Genomic DNA, 17,298 nt, shown 5'->3' with positions numbered 1-17,298 from the left:
TTATCATAGTACTTCTAGTTGTAAGATTTTTTTATTTGCAACAGTTCAAAACAGTTTGCCTGAAATATGACAACTCTGCTAACCATCCTTCAGGAGGAGAGGAAGAAGTGTTTGAGTTAAGATGAAGAGGACTGGCCAGCCAAAGGCCAGCAAGGAGGGAGACCAGTACTTTGCATCTCTGCTGCTGAGCATGAAGATCACCAGCACTGAAAATTTCAGTCCAGTGTTCTTTATGTAAACCAAACAGCAGGACAAGTAAGTATGTCTCTGAGGATCAGTTACATGTTAATAATTTGGGCACTGTGTAAAATGATTTATGTACATGATGGTGATGAGCACAGGGAGGTACACTAAGGCATGGTTAGCAAGTAGGATGTCTTACTGGAGGAATATACTGGACTTGATTTAAAGTGTGCATAAAGTTATGTAAATATTTAGGGTCACTGTTTCCCAGGTGATAGCCAACTTTAAAGCATGGCTTTTGTCTTTTCTACCATTCCTACTTATAATCAATCTACCTGTAATTATCCTGCCCTGATTTTGGCCCTGCCACCACAATCCATGCCATCTACATCCTTTAAAATACACTTATAAGATCCTCCAAATCACCTGGAAGAATGAGCATTGTGGAAAAAGAGTTGCTTATATGTTATGGAAAATTCTGCTGTGCATGTAGCAATATTATATGTCTTGCTCTTGGTGTCTTTTATTTTTGGATTTGATTTCATGGTTTGATCAAGGAACTCAAATACCACTGAGTTTCTGGATCTTGGTTAATCAGAGAGTTCATCTTTCTGTTTGTCACAGGAAATGGTGATAACTGGATCATCAGAATTGCTGCTTAGTTGCCTTGGTTTTTTTCCCCTTAAGTGAAACTTCAAGTGGCTGACAAGTGTTTTGGAGGCCATATAGAAATCTGTTTGTCTAGATGTTCTTCAGAGTCCAAATGTTTGCAGAAACTCAAGTGGCTGTGGGAAAGAGTGTGGATGACCCTTATTTGTAGGGTCTGCTCTGTTCAGCAGCAGAGACCAGAAGTTGTTTTAAGTCTTTGGCTTGTGACAATGTATTTTTGTAGTGGTTTGAGAACCCAGGTGGGCACCATTTTAAAGTTGTCAACAATGTAAATACTTCTAATGTATAAGCATATTCTTTAAAATGACACACCAGAGGTTGATGATGTGCTGCATGTTTCACTAGATTAATGAACTTCCAGTCCACATATCATGTAGCATTACTTCATATAGTGTAATCCACATTTCTGCAACCATGCAAGATACCAAAAAATACATCATAAAATGTGCTAGAAGATATGAGAGAGTCACCCCATTAGCCTGTGACACAGACTAGATGTTTTTCTAGTAGCTCATCCACAAAATTAAAGTGGTTGAAACAGAAAATGTTGAAACCAAAAGAATGTTGGAGTAAATAGCAACCAAGAATTCCTTTCATAACTCACTTTTGTTTACTGGTAAATTCTATTTTCACATTGTGAACATAATTTGTAAATATCTAGTGACATTTTTGCAGGTTCAGTTTAACTTCTATATTAACTAAGTAAATGCTTATATTTTGCTGTATGCATAGATGATAGTTATGGAAGAGAACTGTATATCAATGTAATGCTTGTCCTGAATTTCTTAATACAAGGGATAATTACTACCACCTTTATCCTTATCTCTTTTTGGTTTTGAGCAAAATTTAATTTGACGCTGCAAAAGAAATACAAAATACTTTAGGCAGTGCTATATTGTCTCTTCAACAAGCATAGCCATAAAAAAGTTTTAATCTTTGCATGCTTATGTGTTAGACAAACAAAAACTTTGAAAAATCAAATTCCTATTTATCCAACTAGATTGTAACAGAAAAATCAATGTTTCTCACAAGCCCTAACTTCTACTTCTGTGGTGCAAACTGCAAATCAGTAATACTTGGCTTGCAGAATTGAAGTTAATTAGTTCATTTTGTACAAGTTAGAAAATAGTGGTATAAAGTGTGCTACTCTCTTGAGCCTTGTTCAGACATACTGAGGTGGCATACTCTGTACTCCATTACTTCTTTTTTGCACCAGTATCTCATAGTATTTCACATCTACATTTTACCTTATTCTCTCTATCTGAAAGTCTTAACACTACACTGTTAAACAGTGACATTGAAATGGTCAGTATCAAACGACTGTTTTGTAATTTGAAGAATTGAACACTTTTCTTGACGATAAAAATCAGCCAAAATGATTAGAAAGCTGCTATTGTGGCTAGTACATAGTTTAAATACTTCTATGTATGTTTAGAAGGACAATGCATATTTATATATGTAATATATAAACTACTGGAAACTGATTCAAACTGTATATTTGGATCAGTTTCCAGTAGTTTATATATTACATATATAAATATGTATATTTGAAACTAGCATCTGTCATATCTCGTGTCACCATTACAATTCAGCTGTAAACAGATTGGTACTAGGAAATCTCACACACTATTTCCTCTTTTCCTGATACTGTTTTAGTGGCAGAATACACCATGCATTTATCTTTGGGCAGGGTGGTTTGGCAGCTGCTGTGTCTGGTCTGCTGCTGGCTTATGAAATTGTGCAGCTGAGCATTTGCAACATCAATGCAATAATAGAGAACCACTAACCATCAGTACCTACCTGAGGCTAACAAAAAGGGAAAATACCTGAAAATTAGGAAATCCAACATTTCTGCCGAAGTATTTATATGTGAGCCAGCAGCAGACTGCATAACTTACTTTCAGTCTAATTTTTTTGTTTGTTTTGTTTTTTTTGTATTTCCTGTCTATGTTGAAATGGGATAATCCTGGTACAGAGAGTTATTTGATAGGAGCGTACAGAATCTGGGCTTGAACTCTGTTAACTGTGTTGTGTTCCCTGCTCAATTATTTCAGTATAAAGCCTAAATACCTTTCAGGTGTTGGTAGTGGTTTGCTCTTTTTCATTTAAGCCATAAATAAAAACTGCAGGGCTTTCTTTCCTTGAGAAGGATGAGACAGGCACAGAAGAGTTTGGTGCCTAGGTTGTCTGTGCCATGTTAGGTGCTAGAAAGTGCAGTATTCATTCTGCAGCAGCCTCTCAGGTAAAGCCACCATCGATGCTATTTTTCCTTATAAGGGAAACAGCTTATGAAAAATAACATAAATGTGTAGATGCAAAATGCTACACCTCTAGGAAGTAGATACCTCTACATATACATATCTATAGGCATTTAGATGGAGGCAGAGGCGTGCACTACCTTCGGTTCCCCAACTCCCGTCTGACACACTTGGCTCAGCACTGAGACTACCGCAGGCGCTGATGCCTCTGCCGCCGTGTGAGTCGGGGACCCGCGGGGTAACCCGAGCTGGTAGCGCTGCCCGGCCGCAGCTGCCTCCGGAGCGGAGGGAGCGGCAGCGCCGCGTCCTCCCGGGCAGCACCGCACGCTTTCCGCGGCTCCCGGGGAGCCTCTCCGGGCCGAGCATCCCGGCAGCCCCGCGCCGGCCGCAGGTGACCCACGGCAGGGCTGGCCAGGAGCCGGCCGGGCACCGCCGGGAGCCCCCGGCTTGGCGGCTCGGGGGTGGGGGGAACATTTTTATTCCCCTCTCTCTCGCGAGAAAGGGTTGGGCGGGCGATACTTGAAGAGGAGGGAGGGGGGGAGAGGAGGGGAAAAAGGAGGAGGAGGAGGGAGGGGGCAGCTGGAACCGCAGCTGGATTAGCGGCGGGTGCAGCGGCCGCAGCTGGAACAGCAGCGGGAACGGCAGCCGGCGGCGGCGGCTCCAGCGGGTGCGCGCCCCTCGCAGCGGCTTCTCCCGGGGCGGGCGGGCTGGGCGCGGGGCTCCTGCCCGCGGCGCTCCGGCCGCTGCGGCTCTAGCGGTGCCCGGCTCGGGAGCCAGGAGGGTTCGTGCCCAGGGGACGCTTCCAGCCCCGCAGCGGCTTCGGAAGCGGTGGCGGCGGCCGCGGTCTGTCCGCGGCGGGTGCGGGAGCCCCCGCGGATGCTGCTGAAGGGGAGGCAGAGCCCGCGCGGCCCCGGGCAGCCCCTCGCCGTCCCCCGCGGCCGCCGCCTCTCGCGGGCGCGATAGCGCCGGGCTGGCCGGGGGCCGACGGCGCCGGGGCGCGGGGGCAGGCGGCGGGGGGCGCGGGGTGGCCGCGGCCACTTTTCCTCGGTCTCTAACTCCCCTTCCTCCTCATTTCTCCCCTCGCAGCTCGCATTGGAGAGGCTGGTCGGAGACAGGGCGGCGGGGACCGGCAGTCTTCGGCGGCGGAGAGGAGGCAGCGGCCGCTCGCAGCCCGGGGGCTCGGGGGACGCGATGTGGCGGGGGCGGCTGCTGGGGATCGCCCTGGGAGTTGCCGTGCTGTGGGCGTCCCAGGCTGGTGCCGCCGCCGCCGGGCACACCGAGGGGGTGAGCGCCAAGGAGAGCCGGTCCAGCCGGGCCAAGAGGCGAGGGCACGGCGGCGGGCACGACGCGCTCAAAGGGTAGGTGCGGGGTGCGGGGTGCGGGGCCGGCCCCGGCCCCTCCCGGGGTGCCGCGGCGCGGGCCGGGCAGCCGGCGCACATCTGCCTCCGTGTCTGTGTGTGTGTATCCATAGCCAGAACCCCTTGGCGGTGGGGGCTCTGGGGGTGCGAGAGCTCCCCGAGCCCCCTTGGGGCTGCCCTTACGGAGGAGCGGTTTGGGCTGGGGGGCGCCGGACGCCGCCTGCAGCCCGACAGGGCAGCGCCAGGGCTCAGGGCGCGGAGCCCCGCCACCCTCCCGGCCCTCTCCCCCGGACAGGGAGCGGGGTCCTCTGCGACCTGCAGCCCTACTTCATCTCTGGGTGGGCGACGCTTCGTGGGGATGAGCCGCAGCAGCGAGGAGGTTGCTGATTTATCTTCTAAGAAGGCCTTAGATAAAGGCACGCTGCGGGCTTGTGCATTCCTCCCGCATCCCGCGCTTCTGCTTTGCATAAAAACAGAGTAACGGTGATGCCTGGAGCCCACAGCATGCCCTTTCCATCAGCTGTCCTCTCTCATCTCCACCTTGAGCCTTTTGTGATATCCATCTTGCTCTCATATGGACTGTCTAACTATCTAGTACTAGTGTGAGTGAGCCTAAGCATACAAGAGTTTAATTTCTTAAGAAACATTGTGGTACATGCCTAGAAGAGAGTTTTTTTTTAAAGGCTAAATCTCCATCAGGCAAACTTTTCCCCATTCTAATGGAACACCTTTCCAATGCAGAAATAGTTGTGAAGTCAGCTGAAAGGTATTGCGTGCATGTGCAGTTGAAAATCTAGTTCACTGAAGGTGAAAAGTTTGTAACAAAGTAATAAAAAAGAAGTTTCCTTTCTCAGGTGATTCAGTGTGCCTTTTCAGCACATAGCCAAATTTTTTCTTTTGTCAGACAGAGGAGAAATGTAACAAAAATTGTATTATAATAGTTAGGCTTCTGTAAGACATACAAGCTATTGCTTATTTTGCCCCCATTTTCTCAAAAAGGAGCTATTACAACTTTATTGTTGGAGGCCTTGATGAATGTGCTTTAATTTCTTACTAACTTCCTTGTAGTTCTATAGTACTTTTTACCTACATTTGAATTTACAGTCTTGGCTTTTTTAATGCTTGCCTGATTGAAAAGGGTTTATGTTTTTAGATCTGCATGCTGCAAAAATGGATGCAAGCTGTCAGCATTATTTTTCATGGATCTGATTTTGTAGGATCAGACTCTCTTATTTCATTTCCTTATACCTTGTCACAAAAGAAATAGTTGGACAAAGCAGATCCAAAGTAGATGTGACAAAATCTAGGAGGTGAGAAGGATGTACAGTAAAGTTTGAGGGACTAATTGCAAGCAATAAAAGATGATAATAAAAAACATTTATTAGAAAGTGCCTGCATTCTTTAGGGTGTTTTAATAGCCTTTGTTGTTGTAGGATTCTGAGATAATATCAAACTGATAAACAGAATTTTTTGCTCACTGGCACAGAAATGCCATCTAGCACATTGTGCTGACTCGGTGGAAGTTAGAGACATGTTGGCTGAGGATAAAATTTCTTTGGTGTGTGTAACTGTCACTCTGAACTGTGCTGTTTAGACATAGTGCATCCAGGGATGATATTTCATGTGTTAATTATTTTTGGAATCTAAAATGGGTTAGGGTAAGTATTTAATCTTATGAATTGATTCTTATACTTAACAGAAGCCTGCCATCTTTTATGTCCTTTGCAATAATTCTTCCTTTTATCATATGTTATCTATGAGTTGATATATCTGCTTAGTAATCTGCAAATCTAGGGATAGTGTCAACATAAATTTTAGTTTTTCTGTATCTTGGTCAGTTTTTTGGAATAATACCAACATGAATGAGTGCCCCTGGGAAACAGATTCTTAACAAGGATGTAATAATTTGCCAGATGAACTGAGGAAAAGACAAAACAAATTATTAGTTTGGTTTCTTGTTTGACCTTCTTTTGTAACCCTGATTTGAGGCTGAATATAGAGTTTCCTAATTGCTTGGAGGACAGTAATTTTGATCATTGCTGGGTGAATGCTGCTGGTTATTTCCAGTTTAGAAGTTCTGAGCACTTTCTTAGGTGTGGTACTGTACTGTACAATGTGAATAAAAAGAATTGTCATTCTAACAGACAAGGTTGGAACAAATTTGGAAGGACAGATGGAAAACATATTTTGAATATATAGAAAGTGTATATACATTATTCATTGTAATTGGAGGACTAAAGTACTAAAAATATGATTTTACAAGAAGACATAGTATTTTTTTAACTTGTTCATCAGTACAAATACATTTGGGAATCTGTTAATTGTAATACAAGTCATAACAGATGCTGGGAAACTTTATTTCCATGTTATTACAGTTGACTAAGACTTTCTTTTCATTTTGAAATGAACTCCTGCTCTGATTGTAAGGCACATGGGGATACATTTTTAAAGAAAACCCTTTTACACTTCAGTCATTTTCTGTGTTTGATTATAATGACTATTGGAAGTCTTAAAGCATTTGAAAGTATTGAGGTTATTCTGTGTGTGAATACTGGTCTTGTATGTTAAAATGAAGAAGGTGAAGATCTGTTTCAGTTTCTCATGATTTTTCCTACTAAACATTTTTTACTGCAAGCTGTTGACTGTAGATGTTTGCTTTCATCTGTGTGACCTTTGCCTCATTGTTTATGGCAATGAGCTGTCCAAACGTATAATGTGATTCTAGAAACATATTTTAATTTTAATAATTATAAATTACTTGGAAGTGCCTCTTAGGTTCTCATTTTAAGATGTTACACTTGCTGTTCATATAGTTTAAATCAATCCTGCTTTGGAGGCATTAAAGGTGAAGTCCTTTTAATGCCATCTGTGTTTGGTCTAACTAAATGTATATTTATGTGCTGGTGCCTGATGCCTCTAAGTGATCAGAAAGCAATCAGAATAAAGGCAGTAATTATTAAAAAATATAACTAGACTCTCTGGTCATGGAAATGGTGCTGGAATCCATTGTGAATCAGCAAGTTAAAATAATAAGCTGCTAGTGAGACACTTCTCCTCCAGATCCCCAGAACTTATCACAGTTATTGTGATTTATATTTATTGTGTTGAGTTGTAAGGCATCAAGCCATTATCCTGCTACCCCTAAGCACCCAAGAATGCAGTGTCAAATTCTGTAAGAATTAAACTCTACAAAACTGGCCATGAACAGGAAGTTCTTTTAAAATAATATATGCTTGAAGACAACCATTCCTATGTGTTTCAATCATTTGAATATAAAGCAAAAAATAATTTACTGGTGATTTGATTAGTATTTGTCTGAATACAAGAAGTATTGTATCCAAAGTCTTAGAATTAATTAGGATTTCTCATTTTCTGATGATGCTAGAAGACTTCCAACACTAATGAGTACCAGTCAGTTCTTAATAACATTTTAAGCAATGTTTGTCTTGTTTATCAGTCTCTTCTCAGTATAATGACCAAAGAAAGCAATGATTTGTTTAACAAATAACAGAAATTTTGAAAGAACTGAAATTTCTTCAAGATAGCTGAATTCTGACATGTTTCTAATTAGGAGACTAATTAAATGTACTTGTGCAAAAATTATTTAATTTCTTTATTTTTATTAAGTCAAAATGATAGTGAATATTGGAGAACAGAATAGTTGGCTCCAAAAGGATTCATAAAAGTCTTGCATTAAAGGTATTGAACAGGGGATTGAGCTTTTTGGACCAGTTTCTTTTGGGTATGTCAAATGAAGACCACAGGTTTACTGATACACTTCCCTGAGTAAACTTGGTTGGATTTGACCCTTTTTACACATCAGTGCTCCCTGAAGTAGAATAATCTTATTAATCTGTAACTTAATTCTAGTGTTCAGCTATATAATTATGGCTTCTGGTTTTTGTTTTAAACCAGTCTTTACCACTAAAAGCCTGCTGAAGAAAAGCAGACTTTCTGTACTGGTAAATATTTGTTTATACTGAAAAACCTCAAAGATTTTTCTTGTCACTTGTGGCCTGCACACCTCTGGGCAGCTGCTGGTGCCACACCTTGTCAGTGCCACTATGCAAGTGGGGGCAGCCTGAATACTTGGAAATAAAAAACTTAATTAAAAATACATGCAGGTTGTTGTAATACCCCATGTGCTGGAGCACTCACTTCCAGGTGGCATGGCTGGCCTCCTTCCAGTCCTCTGTGCCTGTGGGGTAAAGCTTATATGGAGGATGAAGAACTTTTATTCCAGCATATCCTAGTGTGAAAACTGAACTCTTTGGCAATTACACATAGTGTTAATATTCTGCACCTCTCTGAATATATTTGCCAATGGTTATGGTACTGTTCTTTTGTAATTACATGATCCTTGGAAATCTAGTTCTGGAGTGAAATGAGTTCATAGATATTGGCACTGTGCCTCATATATGTGTTTCCTCTCTTTTGGTATGATGTGATTTGGTGTAGTTGTGACTTTGTGGAGCAGGAGAAAAACAGTAAAAAGTAAATCATCTTCAGGGCTTTGTGGTCCTTGTAGTCCAAATTGTGTCATTTGGACACCATCTCTTTGGAAGGCACAGCCTTAATTCAAATTCTGGTTTATCAGTTTTGAGGGGAGTCTTCTAGGCCTGTGTAGTTTGTTTGTAGGGCAGAATTAGGACTTTATTCATTTTGGGCATGCCAGTGCAACCTGTGGTTAAAACTCTTGGTGAATACTATTGTAGTCTCCCTTTCAGTGGGAGGCTCTGAGGCACATGATTCTATTTCTGACAGCTTAGCCAGTCTTCCTCTTTGTGATCTTTCTCATATTCTAGCAGGACACAAATGGTTTTGAAGAGCCATGTGCCTCTTCTAAAATACATTAGATAATTACTTTCTTGCCATTTGATGGTAGTGGGTCATTAATAGAGCAGAGGGAGAAGGCTACAATCAACAGTGTAGCAGCATTCTTGATGTACTTTATGAAACAAGATTGTTTTGGAAATGTTGTAAAATCAGCCTGGGAGACTAAGCTGAAGCAGGTTTCCTAGGACCTAGCACCACTGTGCCAAGTTGGCATGTTGAACATCAGGAAGGCAAGACTGGATGTAATTATTTTCCTTTCTTCCCCTCATTTATCTATTTATTCATTTTTGTCTGCTTAGCTCTTGGCTGTATCAGGCTGGCCTGACACACTGCCCCAGATGCTGCAGGACCAGGCACAGCTGGCCTGTGGTGGGCTTTGTGTATTTCACATCAGCGTTGTCACTTTGTGTCCCGTTGCAGGAAGGTGCATCCTGAGGGGTCCTTTAAGGCTGATTGTTGCTATGACATAATTGCTTGGCAGGTTAGAAACAGATTAGTCCCAAAGCCCTTACTCAGACACAAGAGATGTCATGGATAGTTCTTTCTTTCTTTGTGTTCCAGATAATAATTTTCTTCTGTGGATTTGGTGTGCAGTTATCTCATCTTATGTGTGGTGGTGACTTTCTGAAGACTTTCTCATCTCAGTTTGTTACTGTTTAATTGAACTTTTATTGACAGGGGTGTACTGTGTTTAGAAACTGGAGGCATGAAGAGTTGGGGGAAGAACAGCACCTGCAGGAAGTGTGTCTTGTTGGAGCAGGGTGCAGTAATCTGCAGTTTGCAGTGCAGATTTCCTGAGAGAATTGCTTCGAGGAGACAGAAGAAACTCTGGCTTGGCATAGCTGCACTTTCCTCAGTCAAGGGCCTTCTTAAGTATTATGAAAGTAGACTTCTCCCCTGTTGTGAGCCAGCACAGGATAAATTTTGTGTTCAGTGGTGGTTCCACAGGTTGTTCATCAGATTCTGTATCTCCTGGGTCAGTTTTCCTTGGGCACTGGATAAGTTCTGCTCTATGTGCAGCTTTACACTGGTGTCAGAACCTTTGGGGCTGTGCTGGGCTTGAGGATGCAGACTTGAAGTAAGCATAGGGCTGCTCTCAGTTGATATGGGAGCAAAGGGAGGATCTCTGGATCAGATCTTGGCAGGAGCAGTCCATCTGTCAGCTTCACTTACAGTCCTCCTTATCAAATAAGATTACAGCTTCTGTTTCCCTGTATGTTTATTTTCCTTTCCTGTGGTGTGTTGCTCAGCATTGCTGCTCACTTAGGACAGTCTTTGTCATTCCTCTGCCATCCTGCAAGCTTGAATGTTTAGTGTATGAACTTCAATACAGTTTTTGACAAGGGTCACTTTAAATATGTTCATGGACTGAGCAACCTGTGATTGTTAGAATAGTATAACCCAAAAGAAGGACCCCAAATATTTAGCTGTATGGATCCACTAGGAAGATTTCCTCTTGGTAGAAATGTGATAGACACTGGGTAATAGGAGGCCATCTCTACTTAAATAAGATTTTAGGACCTTGAGATCTTTGAATGTGCACATATGAAAATAGTAAGAAATTAATCATTAACTTTTTTGTTTTGCAATGAGAGTGAATCCCATCTCATTCTTCTTCTTCATCTCCCTGCTGAACCCTAAAGATGAAGAGGATATAGAGGCATGTCTGTCACCTTGGTCTTGCTCCCCAGACTCAGTAAATATTTTTGTAGAACGGAACAATTGTGGCCTGGAGTGTTTCTGATTAACCATTGCACTGTGCTGGGAAATATGTTTGTAGCTTTTCAATCTTACATTTCTCCTTTGGTTGTTTTCTCATCCATTCTGACCATCCCACCTAGTTTTATTTGTTTAATCTTTTTAAAAGGATTTCAGATCTACTCATTCATGCAAGGCTGGTGTGCAGATAGAGGCATGTGGACAACAATTTGGTCTTGTGACAGTTCAGTAAAGTTGGGCTCTTCTTTGGAAGGTACATTGGGATGTAAAATATAGCCTGTTAAATTAAAACCTCTGCCTTCTGGTTTTGCTTATAGATCTTGACTGAAGTATGAAGGAGGTCTAGCTTTTATCTGGAAAAATATTTTCAATGTTGACTTGCTGGAGAATCTGTTGTTTTCCTTTCTACTTCTCATTTTATGAAATGATTCATGACCATTATAGCCTCAGAAATACCAAATGAAAGCCACAGTTCTTTTGTCTACAGGCTTAATCATTTTCATCCTCTTTTTCAAGCTTCCCTCTCTCTCACATTTTGCTGGAGGACATCAGAATATCCAGTGATGTTCAGCTGAGGTTTCAAACTAAAATTCGTTTCCTTTCAGGAACGTTATTTTCCTGTTTCTTTTCTTTGTTTTTCCCTTTAATATTCCATCTTTTTCTCTTCCCTGTGTACAGAGTAAATCACCAGTGTCTGCTAGGGACAAGATGAACTAAAACAGGGTTTTCCTATTTCCTTATGGCAGATGTTCAGGTAATTAACCTTTTGAAAATGTGGAGTCACTGTCCCTGCAAGGAGAGCGACAAAGGGTAGAATATTGTGTAGCGAAGGGAGGAGAAATACTGATAACTTACCTAAAATAAATCTTCAGTAGCCTAAGGGAGAGCACTTGAGCATTACTATTAATTTGTGTATTAACACCTAAGTGCATTCTCTGCCAGTATTGATGCAAGTGTCAGGTATAGGAGACTCCCTCAAGGATTGGGTGTCCTCCCCGAGGGGGATGGTGGGTGGTACCAGCACAACCTGCAGCCTCCAGGGAAGCCTCAACAAGGGGCTGGCGGGCCTTGGGTTTGTCTGGCCAGTGTGCCCCACACCAGCCCTTGTGCTGCTGCTCAGCTTGGGCATGGGCTGGTGGAAATCCTGAGCTCCCTGGGTCCTTTCCCTTGGGAAACTGTTAGAGGTTTGCCCCCTCAGCAGCCATTAGTGGGTACATGGTGAGTGTGGGGAGTAGACCTGGAGGTTGGAAATGATCTCTCCCTGTTCCCCTCTTGGAAGTTACATCTGGACAGCTAAGCAGTGCCTTAGCCCACAGTTACATCCATTTCTCAGGGGATGTTTTTAGTGCTACCAGACAGAAAAGACTTGTCCTCTGAACATATCTTTTTAGTTTGGTTTCTTTTTGGTGTGTGTTTTAAGAAAGTACCTGAGGGCTCCTTCCTGTTTATCCCCTCACTTGTCCACTGGCAGATGGTTTCTTGTGGTGTTGTACTTGTACTTCATGTGTCTTGCACAGCCATGTAGATGGGTTTTGAACTGGACCCGTTGACATTCTCAAGGGGAACAATGAAGGAATACATGCCAGAAATGCGTCTGTCCCTGGCTATGAATGAGAACAATGCCTGGCTGTCAGGTTAGATGAGCGTGTCCCTGCAAAAGACAGGGTTGGATTTTCAGAGCAATTGCGGAAGAATTCTCTTAATGTCAATGCTGTTGCTGGATTGCTGTATTTAGCTGTCACAGTGTGATGGAGCTTAGGGTTAGAAAAGTGTTCAGTGTTGCTGCAGGAAACTTGCATGTCATTTTGAACTTTTGGCCAGAGCCAAAGATACCCATAGAGCTGCTCAGCATGTTATTTTTTTAGTTGAACTGAGCCAGGATTCTGGGACAGCAGTATCCTCACTGTCAGAGTGAGAAACAGTTATCATATTAGGCTCTCTGCATGGCACAGTCTTGCTTATTGCAGTGTAAAAATGAGTACATCAGATGCAATCCTTTCTATGTAAAAATACGTATTTTGCTTAAAAGCGCATGCTTATTCTTTATAGTATAATAGAAACTAAATTTTGTGTTTGTTCCAGAGTATGGCATAGTTTCATAGGATTTCCTTTTATGTGATTGAAATAAATAGCTTCAAGAATCAGATCTTCCCTTCCCAGTTCTGCTTTGCTTGCTGCTCCTTGGAGGAGGGGGTGGGTGCCAGCACAGCTAAAGGAGGTGCTTTAGATACCGACCTCTAATTTATGCATACTTGGCCTGTGTCATTTAAGTGAGGAGGGATCTTGGAAAGCCATGTGGTCCAACCCCCACTCAGAGCAGGGTGAACTTAAATCAGGTTGCTCATTGCTGTATCCACTAAAGTTTGGACTGTATCTGGTGATGGAAGTTCTTGATTCTGTGGTGGGAAAGCTGAGTAAAACTCCAGTGGAGTCAGCTGAGCTGCTCCAGTCTGTGCATTTAGTATTTATTCTGAGACACTGAGAAGTTTAGGTCGGTACATAAAGCTGGTTTACAGCAAAAAGTATAGATCTGATTTTGTGTCTCTTGAAACCTACTAGTAAAAGCTATTCATCATCACATTCTGGAGCCTTAACAAGCACATTTTTAAGATCAGCCTCCCATTTTTTCAGCTGCAGTTTGTCATTCTTTTTAACTGCCCAGTGCAAGCATGGAAACATCACTCCAATTTTATGTGGACATGATCAGCAAATAGTTCTGGGTACAGTTTTAGCAGCTACCAGAGTTACCCACATAAGAAGGAAAATAGGCAAAGCTTTCTCTAAAAAGAACCCCTGGCTGATGATATTGCTTTAAATAGTATTTTTCTGCCAGAAAACTGGATCATATGCTAACCACTGCAGCCAAATAGTTAAGTTGTTCATGAAACGTTCTCTTGCAAGGAAGAGTCCCCGTGTGTTTTCCTAGGGAGAGAAAAAACGAGTTGAGGGAGCTATGGGAAACCCTTCCCAGTATCCCTGCATCCCAGCTCTCTAACTGGTGGTCAGCTGTTTCTCTTGCTCTCTCAGCTGCTCTCTGCCTACTCTGTCTGGTTTTTGTGTAATTTATTTGAGACCCGTGCTTTGGGTTTGATTCAGTGTGGATTACGCCAGCGTTGGCCGGTGCATGGCAGTGCTGCTGACACAATTTCTGCCTGAAGCCTCGCTCACAGCAGTGCCAGAAACTCTTCCTCCCATGGGAGTTGCAGATGGGCAATGCTTTCTTCCGGAGAGGGCTGTAATTTCCTCGAGGGGTCACAGGCAGGGCAGAGTGGGGATGTAGAGAATTAGCCCTCCCCCCTGGCAGGCTGCAGCACGGGCTCTGACGAAGACAGTCCCAATGCCAGAGGTGTCCCTGCCATTCCTGGGCTGGGTGTTGCTGCTGCCGGCTTCACACGGGGCTTTTGAGAGTCTCCCTCACTTCTCTGGCTGTCATGTACCCTTGCTGCCTGCTTATAGCTGATAAGAAGACTCTGCCAAGCTTAGCATGGTTTGTTTCTCATTATTTTACCTCTGTGTGCCCACTCCGCCAATCCAGCCTGGGTACCAGCTGCAGGTCAGGGGAGCCAGGCAGCCTCACATCCCTGCTGAGGCAGGGCTCTGGAAGCACGGGAGGGACAGCCCCAGTCTGTCCTTTCCGTGGGTGACATCAGTATTGCCCTGTGGAGAAAGGAGACCTTTATTTGAGAGGCTGTGGCAGCCAGAGGCGGTGGTGCATCTCCAGGAGCCGATGCTGCAGCTCTGCCCGGCTCATTCTGCGCATGCTGGGGAGGGACCCACACGGCTTTACTTGGTAATGGCTGTAGGGCCCCTGTGGCTTCTTCTGCAAAGAATATCTTCTAGTTTGGTGCATGCAGGTGCTGTCAATATCTATGCAAACCTATCACTCTCAGGTGTTAGTTATCGGGATTTCCAGATGAACCTTTTCCTCTCTGCTGTTCCACGATTTTTCTAGTTGATGACTCATGTCTAATGTCTCTTGATAATTCAGCTCACTTTGCTACTGAATTTCTACTTGCGTATCATTAATCAAAGACATAATATCTTGTTTAATTTGGACATCTTTGATGAAACTCTGGGCATCAGCCATCCTGTCTCTCAGCACCATACCATTACAGAAATCCTTTTATACTTTACAAGTCCATTAAGTGTCTCTAAAATAAAACATAAGACTTTTAAAATTTCAATGGTAATAGCTTTGTTCTGAGATTTGTTCTGAGATTATCTGTTCCCTTATCTGGGCTTTGGAGTGAAAGTGCTGTAGGTAGTTTCAGGGTATACAGATATGTTTTTGCTTATTTTATCATTACAAATCAGATTTTATAACTGCATCCTGTTTCTAGTGCTGTTCAAGAAAACAGTTTTATAAGAATATAAAACACTTTCTTAGTATTCGTAGCTTATAATATCAGCAGGAAAATATGCTCTATTCAACACACAGTGGGTAACTGTTCAAAGTAAGTGCCATGATAGAGCCTTTACAATTTGATCGATGGATTCCATGATTTTACATGAGGTAAACGATTTATTATTGCCTTGAATACTTTACTTATGGGGATTTATTGCTATAGTGTCTGATCACCTCATAAATATCAATTAATTTAACCTTCAAAATTAATTATTTTCAAAGTCATTTTACAAATATGCACGATTTAATAACACTCCCTCTGTCTCAAAGAAGCAACATTCAGACTTTAATATAGGTTTCTTTTATAAGCTAGACAGCAGCTTTCTGACGAAAAAGTGTTCCACTGGAAAATGCACTTGTCAGGCTCAAACTGTTCCATGGAAGTACAGTTTGATGACTTTTCTTTTTTTTTCTTTCAAAGCTAAGCTCACTGCACTGGAGTTGGAGGCTCCTGGTTGTATGGCTTAGCCTTCCCTGTGGACAGCTTCAAGGCTCTCAGGGTCTCTGACTTCATAGTTGCTGGCACATCTAGGTTTTCCAGAGTCCCATTTGGAAAAAAACAGGTTTCTCTGTGACACAGAAATCTGCTTTTGACTCTTAACATGGACCAGATGGTCCCCAAAGCCACATACTTGCTGAGACTGAAATTTGTCAGAGTACATAAACATCACTTTATGGCCAGCCTTCTATAGATCCTCACCAGCTGGAAGCGGAAATGGGTGGTTTATGCCATAGGTTGTAACAGGTAGCAACAAACCCATTCTATCTGTCTTAGTGAGTTCCATTATTTCTTCTGACTGGAGAAGGTGAAAAGCAATCTCACTTGTCTGCTTGCCAGTCTTACTTGGCAGATGATTGTGGAGCAACATTTGGCATTGATGAACAGGGAACTCTAGGAAAGTTACATGGTTATAGCCCTGCAGGGAAGTGGCTGACATTACTAAAACTGAATACATTGGAATTAAATGAATAAGACTTTGAGTCTGTAACACCAGTTGCAGGAAGGGAAAAGGACCCTGCAACAAGTCCAATTGTGTTGCTCACATTCACTTCTGTTACTACTTTGTAATTATCCAGAACCAGTGGAAAGTAATGGTAGTGCTTGCTTTGACTTAAGTAGTTTCTGGCCATGGTTGGAAAAAATAGGTGTCACTGAAATTGGTGTAGTCAGAATACTTGAAATTGCATTAGTACTGCATATCCCTAAATAAACAGAGTATATAACTTTTGTTAGTTGGAAAATATGCATAAAGAAATGTTTGTATATATTGAGATTGTTTGTCTTAAGTGGCCTCACCATATGAAGTAACTATTGTTTACTTAAACATTGCAATACTAGCAATGAAGAACTTTCTGAAAGACCAAGGACAAAATAATAATAGAGAACCCTTCTTAAAACAGTAAACATTTCAATCTGTCTCTAATCTGTATACAATATTTTAATATAGCATTTCCTAGGAAGTTTCTGGCTGGTTCTAGCTGCATTGATCTATTGAGTAATTGCTCACAATATTAACAGAGGTTGTAAAATTTCCCTCTGCTAAGATTATTAAGCATAAAACAAAAAAAGGCACATATTCCCATTTTTAAAATTATTCTTACTAGCTTTATTTGCATGGATACATGCATCAAATAAATAGGACAAGATAGAATAAAAAAAAAAATCTATTGTCCCTCTATGTATGAGGGACATAGAATAATTTCAACTTTTCTCTTTTTATCAATAAAATCATGGTAGGAATAGTGTCATGTCCTGTCAGCTTTCAGCTGTCATAAACTTTACTACTAAATTTATTTAACAAGGTAAATGTGGATGGGAGGAATGGGTTGGAAAGAAAAATTCCTGTAGATACATCATTTAAGGAGGGCA

General features: G+C 42.3%; 1 protein-coding gene across 1 annotated transcript in view; it reads left to right on the top strand.

Moving 5' to 3' along the window:
• Positions 1-4,301: 4,301 nt before the first annotated feature.
• FBN1 (fibrillin 1) overlaps positions 4,302-17,298 on the top strand; it is a 143,653-nt gene continuing 130,656 nt past the window's right edge. The window contains exon 1 of the mRNA XM_066558504.1: positions 4,302-4,468. Within this exon, the coding sequence (XP_066414601.1) occupies positions 4,302-4,468 (167 nt within the window). The remainder of the gene's footprint in view (positions 4,469-17,298) is intronic.

This window comes from Molothrus aeneus, chromosome 13, assembly GCF_037042795.1.
Source record: "Molothrus aeneus isolate 106 chromosome 13, BPBGC_Maene_1.0, whole genome shotgun sequence".
Taxonomy (NCBI): Eukaryota; Metazoa; Chordata; class Aves; order Passeriformes; family Icteridae; genus Molothrus; species Molothrus aeneus.
Note: the sequence above shows the minus strand (reverse complement) of the source record. Positions and strands in the feature narration are given on the sequence as shown.